The sequence below is a fragment of the Sarcophilus harrisii genome, chromosome 2 (assembly GCF_902635505.1).
Source record: "Sarcophilus harrisii chromosome 2, mSarHar1.11, whole genome shotgun sequence".
Taxonomy (NCBI): domain Eukaryota; kingdom Metazoa; phylum Chordata; class Mammalia; order Dasyuromorphia; family Dasyuridae; genus Sarcophilus; species Sarcophilus harrisii.
This window is the reverse complement of record NC_045427.1, coordinates 234,290,696-234,309,718: the sequence shown is the minus strand read 5'-3', so window position 1 is coordinate 234,309,718 and position 19,023 is coordinate 234,290,696. Positions and strand designations below refer to the sequence as shown.

Genomic DNA, 19,023 nt, shown 5'->3' with positions numbered 1-19,023 from the left:
AAAGAAAGAAATGTCTCCTCACCTTCTTTCTGTTTTCCCTATAGTTTATCTCAGATCAAAGTTAAACTATCTCTAACACACACATACTCTCCCAGACTCCAGAGGGAGAAGTATCTCATAGAATGACAGTTACAATTGTCATCCCCTTGGCTTCTCTCCTTCTTAAAGAGACAGTAGTAGTTTCTGTGCACGTATACATGCAATTTGAATGTTCATAGTGTATTATCTTTGAATTAATCTGCTCTAAACTTTATATCTTTTGAGGTTCACTCATTTTACATCATGAGCTAATTTTAACTAGCTACCAAATTTAAATTCTTCTCAAAACAATGACTTTTGGGGAGGGAGGGATCTTTTTCTTTTCTAAAATTGGGAGTGCTGTGTAATAAATTCGGAGTAAAATATTTTTACTCGATGAAGAATTAGCACAAAATTCACAGTGCCCCAAACTTTGGAGCATAAATTCTTACTTTTCTTCTTCTAAACATCCATTTCCTATCTCTTCACTATTCCTCTCCTAAATATTCAACTTTCTATCCCCCATATCAATCTACAGCCTTGATAGCTGTAGGAAACAAACAACAACAAAATCAACATTTCAAATCCATATTAGTTACTGATCTTGCCCTGTCTCAGAATTTTTTTATTCCCTCTCCCTCCCTTCCCCCCCTGTGTGTGTGTGTGTGTGTGTGTGTGTGTGTGTGCGCGGATCTCTCTCCCCTCTCAACACAAGACTAAAGCTTTCAAATAAAACTTAAGTAGAAAGAACGAGGGAAGGTTTAGGCCACAGTCTCCAAAACATATTTACATGCCAATAGTCTTTTTCAGGATTTCTGCACTTCATAAAATTGCTTAGACCCGTAAAAAAAATTAATGCCTTCTAAAATGTGGCTTCCTTGGGGTCCATTTCTTTTGTTCCTTTAAAGAATAAGTGAAGAATGAAGTCCTTTTTTTACCTCACGGTGACCGGGGGTAAGTCAGGCGGTGCCAGAGGCATCCGCTAAAATTTGAGTCCCACCGTGTTTTATTTGAAGAAATGGCTAAAAAGCACCGTGGATGGAGACAAGAGGTGCTTTCTCCATTTCAAATTGGTACTTGGAATGCTGGGGGAGAGGAGGGAGGTTGAGGGGAGTCTGTGGATGAAGTGGTGAGGAGGGTATTCTGAGCTTTTCCTAGTCTTTTCCTCCATGGAGTCCTACCTAAGACTGATAACTGCACGCAAGGTGAGGAGCACTCCTACTCCACTCCTCTTGCGCCCGCTCAGCTAGCCCAGTATTCACACACACACACACAGACACACACACACACACATCCCACCCCAGCACCCCAGCTTGGATACTAGAGCGAAGGAAGTTTCCTAATAGGATAAGCCTGAGGGGAAAGGGGAAAGAGCGTGGAATAAAAGAGCCTGCCATTGATAAAATCACCTCTCCTTTCCCCATTCTTCCCCATTTTCGCCACCCTCTTCCAAAAGACGGGGACAGGGACCCTTGGAAATTCCATAACTCAGAATGACATTCATTAAGCAACTACTACATAAGTTAATGAAGTCACCGCCACCGCCACCGCCACCATCACTGGATGTATTTTCTTCCTTTCGAGTCTGTGAGCATGTCTGTGTCTGTGTCTCAAGTCTGCGGGTGGCGTATGGTGGTGGCTTTGCTGCATTCGGGAATGCATTCTGTCTCTTTAAGAGACAGTTTTTCTCCCCCCCCCCCCCATTCATTCCGCGCCCCCCCTCTTCTTTCTCGCGCTGGGAGGGAGAAAGGAGGGGGTGCGGGGGAACCTCGGTAGGGATTGGTGCAGCCGCCAAGGCTAGAGGGGGGCTCCTCCGCCCCCTCCTAGACCCCCCCCCCCCCCCCCCCCTTCGCCAGTGCGGTGGAAAAGGGCAGTTCCGTCTAGCGCTGACGTCAGGCCGTCTGCCTGCCTCAGTCCCGTATCTCCATATGAAACCCAATCTCCTTGGACTTGAAGGAGGAGGCGGAGGAGGCGGAGTGGCTGGGGAAGCCGCCGCCGGGAGTCCGTCGCTCGGTCCGGCCAGCGCAGAAACAGAGTAGTAGCTAGGCGCTTTCCGCCAGCGCTGGGGCAAGGGAAACTTACCGAGAGGCTGGAGAGAAGGGAAGCCGGGGGGAGGGAAGAAAGAGCAGCGAAGTCCTCCCCCCTGTTTTACTGTTTCTTCCCCCCCACACACACCGTTTTTTGGTTTTGTTTTGTTTTTTAACTTAATTTTTCTAGAATTGTATTTTTTTTTAAGAGAGAAAAGCGCATTGCCTTCTCTTCCCTTCCCGGGCTGAAGCAGCGGTAGCCGCAGGATCCTCCTTTATGTGGTGCCTCCCGGAGCCCCCCTCGCTCTTCTCCAAGTCCCCCGTTTTCCTCTCCCTCCTTTTTAAATGTATAACTTAATGGGTCTCAACAGCACCGCGGCCGCCGGGCAGCCCAATGTGTCCTGCACATGCAACTGCAAAAGGTCTTTGTTCCAGAGCATGGAGATCAGTGAGTATCCTATCTCCCTTCCCTTCTCGCTCGGGTTCCCCCTGGTCCTGATCCCGCAGCAGCCTTCCTGGCTTATTTCCTAGAGGACCCCTTGTCTGGTAGCCTTTCTTCTACTGCGCTCTATCCGGTGTTCTCTCTTCTCCCCTTAACGCTTTTCTCTCCTCCCTCTTTCCTCCCCAGTTTCCTCTCATCTCTTTTCTTTTGCTCCCTTTTCTCTCCTTCTTCTCCTCTCTTTTCTATTCATCCTACTTTTTTCCTCGCCTCATTCTCTTCTCATCTTTACTCTCTTACCCAAAACCTATCTCTTCTCACTTCTTCACACCTCCGGGTTCTTCTTACCTCATCTCTCCTCACCTCTTTTCTCCTCTAAGCTCTCACCCGCCAGTCCTCTTTCCTCTCGCTTCTATCTCCCCTTTCCCACCAGAGACGCAGGATCTGTCTGTCTGCCTGCCTGTCTGTCCGTCCCGTTTATCTGTGTCTGGGATGTTCTCTGAGCCTGAAAGTGCTTTCTGTTCCGGCTTCTCCTCCTCGCAGCTCCGGGTAGGAGCTCAGGAGTCTGACTTTTGGAGAGGCGAAGGAAGAAGGGCCACCGGGCAGGTGGTGTGGGAGGTCACTGTAGTCGAGTTGCTCTCCCTGGTGCTTCCTGTTTCCAGATCTACTTCGGAAATGGGGGCCCGGGTCAGGGCTTATCCGCTGCCACCTGAGTCTCCCTTTTCCTCCCGGTTCTTCAGCCCTGGAGGCAGCTTTTCCCCGCTCGGGTCAAGCCGCTTCTCCCTCCCAGCGCTCCTTGGATTGTCACCTCCTGCGGGGTCCCTGACTGGGGACGCCGAGGAGCTGGGGTGTCCAGACTTCGGAGGCTCTGGCCTGGGGGCTGCTGTGGGGAGGGAGTGAAGCTCGGCGGGAAGGCGCGCGCTGCCGCCGCCGCCGCAGGTCTCCAGCTGGCGCGATTCCCGGCTTTGTCCCCACGGTCCCTGAGCGAACTCAGCGGGGTGTAAGGAGAGGAGGGAATGGGGCGGCGATAGCCAGGCCCAAGAGCCCATTAAAGCCCCAGCCCCTACCGTGAGCAGTCGGCCACGACTTCCACTTCTACCCCCCAAAGCCCCTTCTATGGGTATCGGACTCTGAACCTAGGAGACTTTGTGGATCTACCTGGAGGAGGGTTATTTCATTGGGAAAGTGTCCCTCTTCCCCATTCCCCTGGGACTGTCTGGTTTGCTGCGATTCTCCCCCCCCCCCCCCCCCCCCCCCCGTCATCACCCTCCGCCCCCTTACCCCTGCCGCCTGGGTGAGGGGGTGCCTTCTTCTGCAGCTGTGAGTGCCCTGGGGAGCGCTGTATGTGTCGGGGAGGAGGGGGGAATCAATGAAGTTTCCATTTTACTTCCCTAAGGGGCAATAATGATGGAGCAATTAAACGTCCTCCTTATCAACTTAGCTGGTAAAAATGTCCTTCCAGACAGACGTTTGAGAGAGACTGTGTGTGTGTGTGTGTGTGTGTGTGTGTGTGTGTGTGTGTGTGCGCCCTGCCGGTGCGCTTCTATAAATAGCTCAGGTCTGGGCAGATTGGCAATGTCTAGCCAGGACAATGGCTACGCGAGCCCAAGTTTAGGGCACCTTTTGTTGATGCTGGTAGTGCCCTTTTGGGAAAGGACAAGGGCCAAAGCTATTCTGCTTTCAACTTGCGATTGAAATGTCAGAAAGGAGTTCAAGACAATTAGAAAATATCCATCATAGAGTGGTTAAGAGCCCCTCCCCCTTCGTAGGAGCCCCTAGACATTCCACTTAGCAATCCCTTTCCCCTCCTCCGGTACTTTGTATTTTTATGGGTCCCTTAAGTATTTGGGGTATTTTATTTGTATAGAATTCCTGCCTGAAATACATATGTGTATGTGAATACATAGGCGCACTTTTGCCCTCCTCTTTTCCAGGTTAGTCAGGGAAGATCACTTCACATAAACATTTTCATATTTCATTCTCCTGACAATGGTAACTACCATTTTTATATCACTTTAAGGTCATAGATTTAGAGCTGGAAGGGGCCTTAAACTTCATATAATTCAATACTCTTACTTTACAGATGAGGAAATTAAGGCACAGAACATTTAAAATGACTTGCTAAAGGTCACACAAGATAGTAAACAGTAAAGCTGAGATTCGCCCCTAGGTTTTCTGACAACACATGTACCTTTTTTTCCCACTAAGCTACTCTTTTCCTCAGAACAACATTATAAAATAGATAGGATTGGTATTATCCCCATTTTAAAAGGACGTTGGGAGAGATTGTGACTTGGAGAGCCACACAGTCCAAACAGAACTCCAAACATCCGTCTCGACTTCAATCCTTTCTTATAGTCACCATACCAGATTATCTTTCCAGTGACTTCCTTTGCCTATCAGTGTACACTAATAGCAGGTGAAAATTCTGTTTGGGGTGTTATATTTTGGGGGAAGTTGAGGAAAGGAAGGTGGAAGTTTGTCCCGAAATGTGTGTCCCCATTTACTCAGGTCAGGAACCTGCTTTGGGATATAGATCCAAGTGGTGCTTGCAGGGTCATGGGAGTACCGCATTCATTAGCCAGATCAACATAGTGTTGCTACATATTAGACAGAATGCTTGGCCAAGATTGCAACCTCACTGTACAGTACTATGCAAAAGGTAAAAATAACAAGGGGCCCTGCCTTCCCAGACAGAAGAGAAAGTGGAGCTGCTGTCAAGAGATGTTGGTTTGCTTTGGTTACGAGACTCCAGACATCCCACTCCGTTCCCTCCAAATAATTAAAGTCCTTACTAAGGGCGCTGGGCAGAGTCCTTCCCTCCCTTGGCCTTTAATATTTTTCAAAGTCAGGGCAGTTCAAGTGGCAAAATAGCCCACTTAGTTCTCCAAAGGGCCTTTGTAAACTCCTGAGACATAATTAAATGCCTGTGAATATTATTAAAATATGTTCACATGTGTTTGGAAACAAAAATCTCACCAATTTTAAAGGGCTAGTTACATTTTATTTCATTTTGCCATAAAACATTATGCTGGAGGGCCACAAACTGCTGTTAGCATTAAATGATATGTTAACCTTGTGATTCTGTGTTCCAGAGCTTTATCATCTTTCTTTTCCTCGAATATCCTTTCAGGGTCTTGCATCTTACTTTTTTTTTTTTTAATTCATCATTTTTATTTCTGTCCCTTCCTCTCAACTAATCAGCCATAATGATGTTTTGGCTGACACGGAGACAGTCTTGTTAATTTAGTTGTCTGCCCTAACTGTCTGCTCTTCCAAATAGACTTCATTTCTCACTTCTGATGAAGTGAGGCTCTGGGGAGGCTGACCTACAAGGTTAGCATGGCTCACACTTTTGCCTGTCTTTTAGGTGTTCTAATTAGTTCCTGCATTCAATATATTTTTTAAACACAGCCCTTAATTATTTGAGGAGAGAAAGCTGGAAAGGCAAGGGATCATCTTAAAAATGGTTATCTGTTACAAATATTAATCAGATTTTCCTAAAAGGTTGTGTTTGGCCTGAGCTAAGATGTTCATTCAAGTCTGTGTTCAGGTTCCTTTTTATGCTAGGGGGAAAAAAATTTGGAGAGTACTAACCAAAACTTCTCAAATATATTTTCAAATAATAGTTTGCAGTTGGATTTAAGAACAAGGCACTTGAAATGGATCAGGCTTGTAATTTTTGTTTTCAGTTAACATTTACAAGTAATGTGGTTGATAGAGGTACTGGACAAGCCATTTTATCTAGATTGTGGCTCGGTTTTTTCCCCTCTCTGTCTTTAAATTTCCTCATCAATAAAATAAAGGAGTTGGACCATATGATCTCTTCAAATCAATCATTCAATCAACAATAATTTATAAAGCATCTGCCAAATATCCAGCATTGTGCCAAAATCTAGATATCCAAATGCAAAACAGTTCTTGCCCTCAAGAAACAGAAATTTCTATATCTTAACTGAGTATCTTCTAAAAATCTCTTGTAGCCTTGTCATTCTGTGTTCTTAGATCCCTTTTCTCCAGGTGATTTTATATTCCACATACAAACCCTGCTAAAAGCCATTAGAAGGAGCTGACTCATACACAATAGGGTCAGACCTTATCCCTACCTTGGGGATGAATTCCTGGCTGCATGCTCTCCTAACTGGTACTACTGGCATGCTTTGGTTAGATCATAGAATTACAGAATGTTAGAACCGGAAAGAACCTTAGAGATAATCAAATGAGGAAACTGAGTCCCAGAGAAGTAAAGTGACTTCTCCAAAGCTGTACAGAAAAGCAAATCCTCAAGTACAATTGCCTGAGGTTCACCCTCTAGTTCTTTGTATTGTGTTACTTTGCCATGACTTTAAAACAATCGGGTTGACCCTTTATGAGGAATATCCTAGATTTGAATATGTCCTTTGCAATATATGTACACTTAATCTGGCTACCATTTAGACAAAAACTAAACTGGATTGCCCTGTTTATGTAATTCCAGGGTGCCTGAGTAAGCCATTAGAATTCTTTGACTAGCCAATGGGGTAGTTTGAGTCAGAAAATACAAAATTTCATTTAAAATAGTTTGCTACCCTGAAAACAGATTGCAATGGAACACATCTTTTTTTTTTTTTTTTTTTTTTTTTTTTTTTTTTTTTTTTTTTTTTTTTTTTTTTTAAGAAATGGGGGGTGGTGGTCCCTGGGATTAAAAGCTGCCAAGTGCTAACAGACTTTAGATCAAAAGACAGATGTTTAAATTGTATACTTTTGAGGAAAGAGCTGTTTTCCTGGCAAGTTTGTGTTTTGTTTTGGATTGGGGGAGGTGGGGAGGGGGACTCTGTTTGACTTCTCCTTGTGTTCTAGAAAAAGAACCCACTGGCTTATTAATATTTCTGATCAGACAAATGACAAGAAAAATCTGAGGGCTGTAGATCCTAGGGAGTATTTTGACACATATATATCTGTTTATTCAACAAGTATTTCTTAAGCACCTACTATGTGATTTGGCTCATGTAAGCTGAATTCTCACTTGAATATGTATTGCTTTACAATAGGGACAGTTGGGACAACTAGAGTGGAGTGGTAAAATCTCTGAATTTATAATCAGAAAATGGGAAATTTGAATCTTGGCTCTGTAACCTACTCAGCTGTGTGACCTTACACAGGTCATTTCACTTTGCATTTGAATTGCTATATAAATGTCAGGTATATAAATCCAATTCTTCAAAAAATCATCTGCTGGCCAGAATTTTGCCATTTTGGATTGTCTTTCCAAAGTAGCACTAAATGACTTTATTGTCAGTGATTCATCTGGATCGTAGTTCCATAGAATCATAGATTTGGAAGTAGAAAGAATCTTAGAGGTTATCCCGTCCAAAACCTTTATCTTATAAGTAAAGAAACTGAGTCCTAGAAAGAAGTTGAATGACTTCTCCAAAGCTATACAATTAATTACTAATTATTATACAAAGCCAGGATTCAAACTCATGGCTTTTGACTACAAATTCAGGGCAGAGCTGGGATTTGAATCCAGTCCTCTGGCACCAATTCCAATGTATCCTAATTTCCCCTATACCGTACTTTTAGCATAATAATACAAGGACTGGCAAAATATGGCCTGTGAACCAAATCCTGCTAGCCAATTGTAATTTGCTGATCTCCACAAATCAAACATTTGCTTTCCTAACAGTATGAAGGTTTTGCAGTTTCTATTTTGCCATTAAAAATGTCTGGTCAGGTTACTTTTATTAAACCTTCAGATTAATTCACACCCTCCTATCCCAGGGGATGCATTTACCAAGTATTTTCTGGGGAGAAGGGAAGATTCGTTTGATTGGTTAAAGGAGAATGAGATTATATTGTTAAATTATTATATCTTTAAAAAAAAAAAACCTGGTGATTTTGGATTTGGGATTTGATTTGTTCAGTAATGGTGTACATAGTATAATATCCAGTATTCACTGCTGAACGGCTGACCACAAGGGCTTCTGCTACTTCAAATTCACATAAACAAAAATCAACTCAGGCTTGAAGGGTTTGCCATCTGCCTAGGTTGAGGAAGCCCTGGTGCTGATGAGAAAGGATCTGTGATTTTAGTATTTACGTAAAAATAAAATCATGCCTGTGAATCTCTCTCCCAATACACATATATTGTAGGGGGGAGAAGGGGTTAGTCATTTTGAGGCCATCTTGATTTCAAATGGATTTCAGTTCTGGGCAAATAAGGCAAGTGGTTTCTGTGAAGGAATAAGGTTTAAGGATACAAAAGCAACTGTTGAATTATTGCAGGTTCAAGTCTGGCTTTCTTACTCAGGGGATGAATCTTCCTGTAGCCATACCAGTCTCTCCAGCCACCATTTCCCCCCACCCCCACTGTCCTGGTTAAGCCAGTTAAAGGGTTCAGGGTAATAGGTCAGGGGTGAGCTCAATATTTGCCAAGTCTGTAAATAACTAATTATTCCTCTCAACAAACACAGTCATGCTATACCCTTCTCACTTTGGTGGCCAGCTTCCCAGTTCTCTGGAAATGGTTAAAACCTCTTTTTGATGAAGGGAAGAGAAGAAAAAAAACCCCTACAACAAATGGCTCCTGGGTGAGTTGTGTAAATTTATGCAATAGCCTTTCTAAATGAAAGAGTCTTGCTAAGTTGTTCCTGAAGTAAGGCTTCTCTTGTGCCAAAGCCGCTCTTGTGGGAGTGGGGGGGAGTGGGGGGGAGTGGGGGAGCTGCTCCAAGGCTCTGACTGCAAAAGCGTCCCGAAGCCCAACTCCAGGGACAAGTCACCAAAGGAAAAACATCATATTAGGTCTTTTTCAGAACAACACCTGAAATGTTGAGAATTATCTATAATCCTTTTATTGATGGAAAAAAAGATATCCCGTGTCCTTCTGCAGTTGAGGGGGGCATTGGAATTGTTGTTTTGTTTTGTTTTTGTAAAGGTTACTGGTTTTCAACCCCCAAGAACTCTCCCCTTGCATGGAGGGTTTTGCATAGAGAAGTTTTTTTCATTTCTGCCCGTTTTCAAGCGCATTATTTTGAGGGGAAAAAAGATTTACAGGTAACTCTGAGACTAGAGTCGTGCCAAAGAAAGAGAAGACACTCTTACAAATGGATTTTTTAATTCCAGTCCCTTGCCAGTCTTTTACCTTTCCTTGTGCTGCATTCAGGGGGAAGAATGAGCCTGAACTGACAGGCCATTTTTAGAGCTGTTGTCAAGTCAGTTGGTGTGCTCACAGGTGTGAATGATGATGACATCTTCCACCTGCTGTCGATTAGGTTTGTGGGGGTTTTCCCCAGTAGTCAAGATAGGCTACAGTGACCAATCTGTTCTCTCCCCTGGTGTCCCTTGTGACAGACCACATATGTGCCCCCCACATGTCAGGTACTCAGTCGCTGCAGCTGCTGGAGATGAGTGATTAGGACTACAAAGCTACCTTTTCCCTGTGGTCTCAATTCTCTTAGTACCATGCGCTAACTCTTCAGTTAACTAGCACAAACCAGAGAAATGGAGAATTTGTTTGGCCTGTGTTTGGCTCAGCCCTTCAGGAGGATGTCATTACGGTTGTTTCTAGGATTTTTCACTTAATTTGACTGTAACAGTATGGGAAGCAAAGGTAGAACCCCACAGGGTGGAAGGAGAGCCTCTGATCCTGATTTATTCCAGTGTCAGTGCCCCTCTATGTTGAGGGTCCTCCCATAGATGGCCAAAGATAATGCAGGAAAATGAGCAGACATTCCATCTGACAGTCATCTATGGCTTGAAAAGGAAGAAGGCTTTCAAATCTCAAAGCCCAGGATTATAGGAGTCTGGTAGTATAGGGACTGGCGCTTTCTCTGACAGACCCCAAGGCACAGGGCATCAGAAAGAGCCAGGTTGAAATAAATTGTCTCTGGTACTAGATGTGTGACTGGGTGCCAAGTTACTCTTGCTGTGTCTCAGTTTCTTGACCAGGAAAAGAGAAGTAATATCATTATTGGTAGCACTTCAAGTATTGTAAGGTTCCAATGAAACAGTGGACATAAGGTGGTTTGTAAATTTTAATTCTCTATGTAAATGTTAACTTATTATTAGTCTGCTTAGACAAATCCTCCCTTATATACATTGTTATTGTGTGTCTTGCAGCACCATATCCTAATCTTGAGATTATGGACTAAAACATTCAATGCCTGAAATGATTTTTCAGTGCAAACCACTTGACGGTTTATAGCTAACTCTTCCCTTCAGTGAGGAGTTAAGGTGACATTAATAAGCAGATTTTTTGACACCTCATTTCTTGTCAGCCCGTAGCACAGAGGTGTTTGTTATCAACCAGAATATGTCATTTCGGAGAAGTTACCATGGGTTATTGTGAAGCCTTTGGAATTAGCTTGCCAACATGGGCTGATGCTGAAAATTAGCCCCCTGTACATTTGAATTAAAAGTTTTGGGGGTGTCCTTACACTCAAGTGGTAGAGTGCACCAGTTTCCCAGTCTCCAAAGGTATGATCTTTACATTTTTCCTTGTCAGGATCATTAGAAAGTAATTTAAGTTCTACCTTAAAACTACCTGCTAATTAGATCAGAGATAGCAGAGTTAAAGCTGCCATGGAACAAATGCAGAGGTCATCTAGTCCAAGACTTCTTTTTTTATAGATGGGGAAACTGAGGCCCAGAAAGGTAGTAAGTGATCAAGCCAAGATTAGGACCTAAGTTGCCTAACTCCAAATCCAGCATTTGGTTCACTCCAGTGCAGGGTTTGGAGATGGGGAGGGAAGAGGAGAGAGAATCCAACCATCAGTACTTGTCCTAGACATGTAAAAAAATCATTTGAAGGGTTTTCCATTCACTTGGTACTTGCCTTTGTTGTGTGTATGAGTCTTGTTTCCACTGGCAGGTTAAAATTTTCTTTGAGAAACTGGGATTGATTCTGTTTGATTAGATAGTAAATTTCTTGAGGGGTTATTACAATTTTGGGGCCTTACATACAGAAGTATGTTGACTTGACAGCCATGTTTGACTTTGCCTTTTACCTTGCTTGTAGAGTTAGGGCTACAAAGCATTTTAGAGATCCACTAGTCCAAACTCCTTCCTTATAGAGATGTGGAAACTGGGGCTCAGGGAAATGAAATGACTAGACATGGTCACTAGGTAACACATGGGAGAAAGAACCAGAATTCAGGTTCTCTGATTCTCTCTCTTGTATTCTTTCCACTGAGCCATACTAATTGTTCTGGTACAGCCTAGATCTGAATATGTAAATTCCTATGTAAATTCCTATTTTTCTGTGTTGAGGGAGATGAGAAAATAATACTAATAAAATTTTTCCTACCTTGAAACATAACAATCAGTCATTAGATGCTGGTCCTTTGAGGGAAATTTTGGGCTGAGGCTGGGGATAGGAGATGGGGAGCAGTGTCTATATAGAGGATCTAGGGTCCTGGTCCTCATTAAACATTTCTTATGAAATTAAGCATATCCCCTCCTTTCCCCAGTGTTACTGCACTTCACCAAAATGGGTAGGTTTAAATGTTTGGGAAAAATTCGCATTTATTTATGGCTCTCTGGGTAACAGAAATCAATAAAAAGTGGTCTTGCAGCAGGAAAACTGTATTCCTTTTGACACTCTTAAGGGTTTCAGGTCTCTACATATGCAACCACCCACCAATCCATTAGGGCTAATTTCTTGGCACTGGACTTTGCAAATGATATTTATGGTGACAAGAAAACCAACCTCCCTGCAGGAAGCAACAGGATGTAGATTATATGACTCTAGGCTTTGACTTCACCAAATGAAAATTCTCCCATGTGTGCAGTTGTTCCTTTTAGAAATGACTTGGATACATTCCTATTAATCTTATCTCTTTTCTATCTAGGGCGTAGCACATAGACTTGAAAAGGACACTCCAGCCTGCAATACCCTGAGGCTTTCAAGGAGTTAATGTGTGACACACATATTTGAATGAATTTTAGCTTGTTTTCACAGTTACCAGACTAAAACTGACACATTTGAAGGGCCTGCGGACTTAAGAATATATCAGTCTGTTCCTGTTCAGAGTCTCACTCTTTTCAAAGAATTGCAAATTTGGGGGAGTTTTTGGAGGGAGCAGGGAGTGATAAAGGCTTTGGGTGGGAGAGATAAATTGGTTTAGAATCCCACAAAGTGTTTCAAATGAACTGCTGCAGATTTCAGACATATTGGGCAATTCACAGAGAAAGACTTTCTTTCCAGACATATTTCAGCAGTAACTATTTATCATTATTATATATCAGTAGGCTTGGGGAACTACTTTTTACTAAGAAAAAAAGGCTTTAATTATTGGTAACAAGCACAATTCCCAGACAACTTTATGATATGATTTTTTTTTTTTGGGTGGCATTTTTTCTGTAGTAGAATTTTTGTGGGTTTTTTTTTTTTTTTTGGTTCTTTCTTTTAAATCCCTTCAAGTCAACATTGTACTAATTCTCTTCTCCTTAAAGAATCCTTTACTCTTAGCTAGATAAACCAAAAAAGTCTTTCCTTTGCCCTTCTACACTGGGTATAGTTTGGACAAATTATCAGTTGCCACAAAGTCGAGAATGGCCACCTTGGACATAGTAATCAGGGAGTCTGAACATTTGTTTCTAACTTCTACCAGCCTCAATTTCCTTTAGGTCTCTGACAAATTGCAATGTCTCTGGCTCACATCCTTCCTGGTTATTCCTGCAGCCCCTTCTGGCTAGGATTGAAGTTAGTTTCTCTCCTATTTGGCACATTCCTATAATAGAAAAAGGAGATTTTGTGGGTGATATTAGTGACAAATGACAAATAATCTAAGATTGGAGATGAACATTTTCCTTCCCTCCCTAGATGATTTCCATAGCTTTCCTAAAATGTCACTTGTCAGCATCTGAAGTAAGAGTTCATTCAGACAACCATTTTTAGATATTGTTTTTATTTGACATTTTTTTTAACCACACCTGAATTTATCAGGGAAAAGATTAAAGGTTATCTTATCAACTGAATAACAAAAGACCTATTCAGATCAGCTTTTTGTCCTTTGAAAAGGCTAACTAAGCCCCTGCCAAATTTCAATTCAATTCTGAAAAGTAGAAGGAACAAGTATGTATATAAATGGAATTTATTTTTCATTAAAAAAAAAAAGAAGAAGCAACACCACCCTACAAGAGATTTCTTGTTGTTGCAAAGTTAATCATTGAGGACGTTATTAGAAAATTTGTATCTCTTTTGATTGCAGAGATTCTTTGCTCCTTAACACAGAATTTTAAAGTAGATATGTGGACATGGCAAGAGGGATCTTTAACCAGCACAATCCCCAACCTCCCAAATGCATCTTCAAAACATAAAACCAATACCCCCAATGTCTATATAAAGCTACAAAAACATTATGAAAAGTGACAACTTCAGTCAAAGGTCTGAGTCTATATAGCCTGGGCCGTCTCTGAGCTTGCATGTATTGCCTGCCCTGGCTAAGGTTTTCCAGTTCACCATAGTTCATGGAGGAACCTTTCTAGCTCTCCTTGCTTGGGAGCTCCTTTGAGAAAAGACTGTCTGTATCAATAAGTGGTGACGTGGCAGTTCAGACAGGTGTGCCAGCTTAGGAGTCAGCTTAAAGCCATGAACCTTCTCCTGCCTTGGGATCCAAAGGCTTCTTGAATTGGCTCTCCAAGGGGGAGGCTTTGCAGGCAGAGACAATTGTGGTAGGGTTTTGGTTAGACTTTTTTTCTTTATATCTCATTTTGTCAAACCAATCTTGCCCTTTAGGCAGAAGGATTTTCAGCCCAAATGATCTAGAAGATGGCTTGCCCGTTTTGATTAAATTCCCAGGTGTGTTGCATAATCCTCCTTCCCTGTCACCTGGCCTGTGGAAACACAGCCCAAATCTTCGAGGTGAACCCTGGCTTTACACCCCACCTCCACCCCCAAGAGCTTTTAATTCAATAAGCGTTCAGCTGACAGACAACTGAAGAACGGGATCAAGTACAATAGAAACTGTTCCTGACATCTACTCTTTGAGGGCCATATGCCTTCAGAGGGCCCCACCTGAGCCAGGTGGCACGCATTCAAAATGGATTTACCTGGGCTGGGAGGGGGGGCAAGCCAGACTTACAGGCCTAATTTGGAAGGCACGTTTTTTTCCTTAGGATTCTGTATGGTCAGAGCACATACCACTTTTGAGTTTGCATATTTTTTAAAAATAGAATATAAAGCATTTGATCTCAAATATATCCACTAGAAGGAAGTTAAAAAGCTGTGGGAAACTTTTTGTTTGATATGCATCCTAATCCCCAGAACAGAAGGAAATCTTTGTTACTGTTCTACCACAGAGCCAGTTGATCTTTCTTGGTGTAAAGTTGTTGGTTTGGAGGGGTAGAGGGATGAGGAGGAACTATGTTGAATGAATCAGTAAGAATTTGTTATTACTTAGACATTGGCTAACACTAGGTGACTATTTATTCTCCATTTTCAGAGAACACACAGGTACACACCTCATTAACAATGCTTTTCCTGTGTAATTGCGGCCTTGGAAAAGAAAGCCTCAAAAACTATATTTTCCAAAGATGGAGAAAATGAAATGATCCCTCACTGGAAAGAATCTTTCTTGTGCCCCCCCCCCTTTTTTTTGCTCTCATTTTCTTCTTGCTGATCTGTTGTAGCAGGTTCGTTACTCTATCGCCTAAAACAATTTAGTCAGTAATAATTCTGTAAACTGATGAATCAACTTTGCGCAAACACCCTGAGTAATTTCTTTGTTCTTTTCTTTTTTACTTTGTAATTGGTGTCTGCAGAAGCCCCGAAGGTTTGGTCTTGTGGAAAGCATGATTCATTTATTGGTGTCTGTGCCGCCTAGTTATCATTCAGGAGTTCCAGAGTGCCTCGGCAAGCCAAGGGTGATTCATACATGGCTAAGCATACGAGCAAATGGGGTCACGGCCATCTGCAGAAACTTTTCTAATCTATTTATGGTATGGGAGAAAGAAGTGGGTGTATTAAGGATGATGGAAGAGGTGTCAATTACATTGGTGCATAGAACCGATTAAGTAACACTAACCATCACTTAAAAACCGCTTTCTGTCCACTGCTGGTGATCGCTCCAATAGATCACGGCTAAATGCGCTCATATCTGTTTAGTGTATCAGCCTTGTGTGTTTATGCATGGCGGTTTCTCCAGCAGACAGACATGCTCCCCAGGAACTCCTCTGTCCCCACAAGACCCAGAGGTGAGCTCAAAGTGGCCTTTGCCAGTCAGCCCTGCAGACAGATACAAGCAAGAGCTTCAATTTGCTGTTGTTGATTTCTTAACATATCAAGTGTATCTCTGGAGAATATTGGAGGAAAGCAGTTGCAGGAAGGTTTGCAAGACTTTCAGGCCCAGGCATTTGTCTCCAAGAAAGACTCCTCATTTTCCACCCATTTCACTAACAATGGCAATTATTAGCTATTTGCATAATACTGCAAAGCAGTATAAACTCACATAGTGGTGCTGATTTAATTTAATTATAGTAGTCAGTTTCTGCTCTGGTTGAAATGGCTGCTGACTTCCTTGGCTTTGAAGGGATTAAAGTTTATTTCCTCTTTATCCAGAGAAGGTGATGATGAATGAGGATGAGGATGAAGAAGATGGTGATTGATGATGATAATGATAACTCACGTTTCTCTGATACTTTCAAGTTTACTAAGCACTTTTCTAAAAACAATTCTGCAGAATAGAGATTGCAGATGTCATTATACTCATTTCCCAGAAGTGGTCACTGATAAGAGGTGGGATGATTTGCTCACAATCACATAAGGTAGGCGATTCATCTTTCTGAGTTCATATCTGACTCTTTGGCAAGTTATTCAGTTCTGTTTTCCTCAGTTTCCTCATCTGTAAAATGAGCTGGAAAAGGAAATGGCAAACCCCTAAAATACCTTTGCCAAGAAAACTGAGAAATGGGATCTTGGTGAATTGGATATGACTGAAGGACTGGACAACAAAATAAGTACTGAGAAAGGCAGAATTTTTGAACCTAGGTCCTATTCTATGTCCTACCTACAAAATTCAGTCATCTTTCAGATGACCACTTTAATATGCACACAAAAAAAGATTCTTTAGAATCCCTAATCTAGTCCAATTGCATTGTTTCATAAATGGAAAACTGAAGTCTAGAGAAATTAAGTGGGTTGTCCAAGTTCACACCACTAATGAGTAATAGAGAACAGGAGATTTGAATTCCTATTTTTTGTCTCCAGGGTCTCCAATACTCCCCACTGTTCTCCTTTAAGAATAACTGAAAGGTTTTCCTCCTGGCCTTCTGTCTACTAGATCATCATCAATCCTACTTTATATCAGCTTTAGTAGAACAGAATTGGGTTCAGTTCAGAACTTGACAAACTCTAATTTCAATCTAAGAACTGTTAGTGCGAAAAGCATTACCCAAAATGTTTGATAAAACAAGATCTTCTGAAATAATGGTATAGTAATGCTAGCTTTCTTCCAGAAATTTGGAAATTTCCTTGAACAGAGTACATAATTTTTCTTATAGTTTAGCAACTCTTCATTTTACTTAATTCTTTTATTCTATAATTTTCAGCCTTATGTAATAGAAAGGAAACTCAATCTGAAATGAGAGGACCTGAATTTAAATCTTTCTTCCTTGTATTCCTACTATGAGGCTTTGGGGAAATTATTTACTCATCTAGGCCTCAGTTGCTCACCCATAAAATGGGAAAGTCTAGACTAGGTAATTTGTAAGGTATCTTTGTCATACAATCCTAGTTTAAAATGACTTCCAGGGCCAGGAAAGAAAGGCTGCCATCCCTTTTCCCCTCACAGTACCTCTAGGAACTCTTGGCTAGTGCCTGACATTTTTGCCATAATGGCCTTAACACCTTTAGTTTAAAAGGGTAAAAATCCTGGGAAGGACTAACTTTTTGAACTGTTATCAATCTGTAGAGCAAATGAGTTTGAAATTCTTTTCTGAAAGCAGGTTCTAATAGGGGAAGAGAACACTGGGGTCCTGGGTTTGGCAGAGAAGAAAGAAAGTTGGAGGAAGCTGAATGTCTAAACAAAGTCAAATTCTGTCGCTTTCAAGTTTTGTCTCAGCTAGCTCTAGTGACCTTCCCAACCCTTTTTTTTTTATGTCAAGTTTGGATGCACCTAATAATCACTCTAGACCCTAGAGTCCAAGCAACAGAATCCAATCACTTGATTCACTTTCTGGTTTGTGCTAATTCATCTGATGCTTTTGGCCTTTATAAAGGTAGTGTGATCTGATGAAAAGAGCCCTGTAATCAATCCAAAGACCCAGGTTCCAATTGCAGCTCTATCACTCACTAGCCATACGGCCTTGAACAAGGGCCTCTGGCCACCTCAGTTTTCCTCATCTGAAGAAGTAAAGAGTGCTCATCATACCTATCTCCTAGTGTTCCTAGAATTAAATGAGCTAATATATATGTAAGTCTCAAAGCACTTTGTAATTGATTGAGCTTAAAGGTAAAAAAAATTTCTGAATGAGGACCACCATATTTCACTAGGCAGGGGAAAAAAAAAAAAAAAAAACAACTAATATAGTAGTTACAATCCTCCTAGAAGGATTTCAGGTGCGGTGATGGCCAAGTCACAGAGAAGGAGGAATTTTAGAATATCATGATATTTACATTATCATGAATTCAGTTATCATGTAAGAGAAAAATAGGTGGGCATCCAAGCTCTGTGCATGAAGGAATCTTATTAAAAGGACCAGGAGAGCAGCGCTATAAGGGTTAGAGGAAGGTTGAGCAAGATAATCTATAAAGAAAACTGAACATAAAGTTGATGTTAGAACTAGAAGCTTTGGAACCTAGAACACAGAATGTCAGATCTGGAAGGAGCCTTGGAACGTAAACATTGAATGTCAGAGCTGAGAGGGACCTCAGAAATAATTCTAGACTTTTCATCATTCATTGTGAGAAAATGAAAGCTCAGACGGTAGAAATGAGTTGATTAAAGTTGCTCAGCTATTTAATATCACCAGGAATAAAACCCAGGTCTTTTGGCTCTTCATTTAAGGTTTTTGTGTCCTTTAAGACTCAGCTTCTTAAACTGTGGTTCAAGATCCCATTTGAAGTCTTGTAATGGAATGTGAGGATTATGAAATTATGATTTATTATCTGTCAATGTTTGACTTGCATATCTAATTTATATACCCATATCCCCAGAATAGTGTAAAAATTTCTCAGGTGAAAAGGTTGTGCGACTCTGGGCAAAGTCTCTTAACCTCATGGTGCCTCAGTTTCTTCATTTGTAAAATGTGGTTAACAATAAGACTCAGGGGTAATAGCTTTCACCTGTCGGGGTTTTTGTGAGGATCAAATGACAAGACCATTCATTTTAAAGGGCTTTGCAGAGTGCCCAGCACATAGTAGGTGCTTCATAAATGACTCATTCGATCCCCTGGTTCCTTTTCTGGTTTAGGAACGAACCAGACGAGTTGATGGCACTCACATTCCTTCATGGGATCTGCTTCTGTCAGTTTTGCAGGTCAAAGGTTTACACCAAGGCCAGGTCTCCGCTGCTTATCGAGGCAATTAGTCTGCTGAAGTCACACCACCCAGATTTGCTTTAG

At 41.8% G+C, this 19,023-nt stretch overlaps 1 protein-coding gene across 2 annotated transcripts in view; it reads left to right on the top strand.

Moving 5' to 3' along the window:
• Window positions 1-1,873: 1,873 nt before the first annotated feature.
• Window positions 1,874-19,023, top strand: part of PMEPA1 (prostate transmembrane protein, androgen induced 1) — an 85,097-nt gene continuing 67,947 nt past the window's right edge. Inside the window, exon 1 of one of the 2 annotated variants that reach the window (XM_023494500.2) lies at window positions 1,874-2,493. In XM_023494500.2, coding sequence (XP_023350268.1) covers window positions 2,391-2,493 — 103 coding nt within the window. In that variant the 5' untranslated portion in view covers window positions 1,874-2,390. The remainder of the gene's footprint in view (window positions 2,494-19,023) is intronic. The other variant, XM_003757663.4, reaches the window with a different exon arrangement.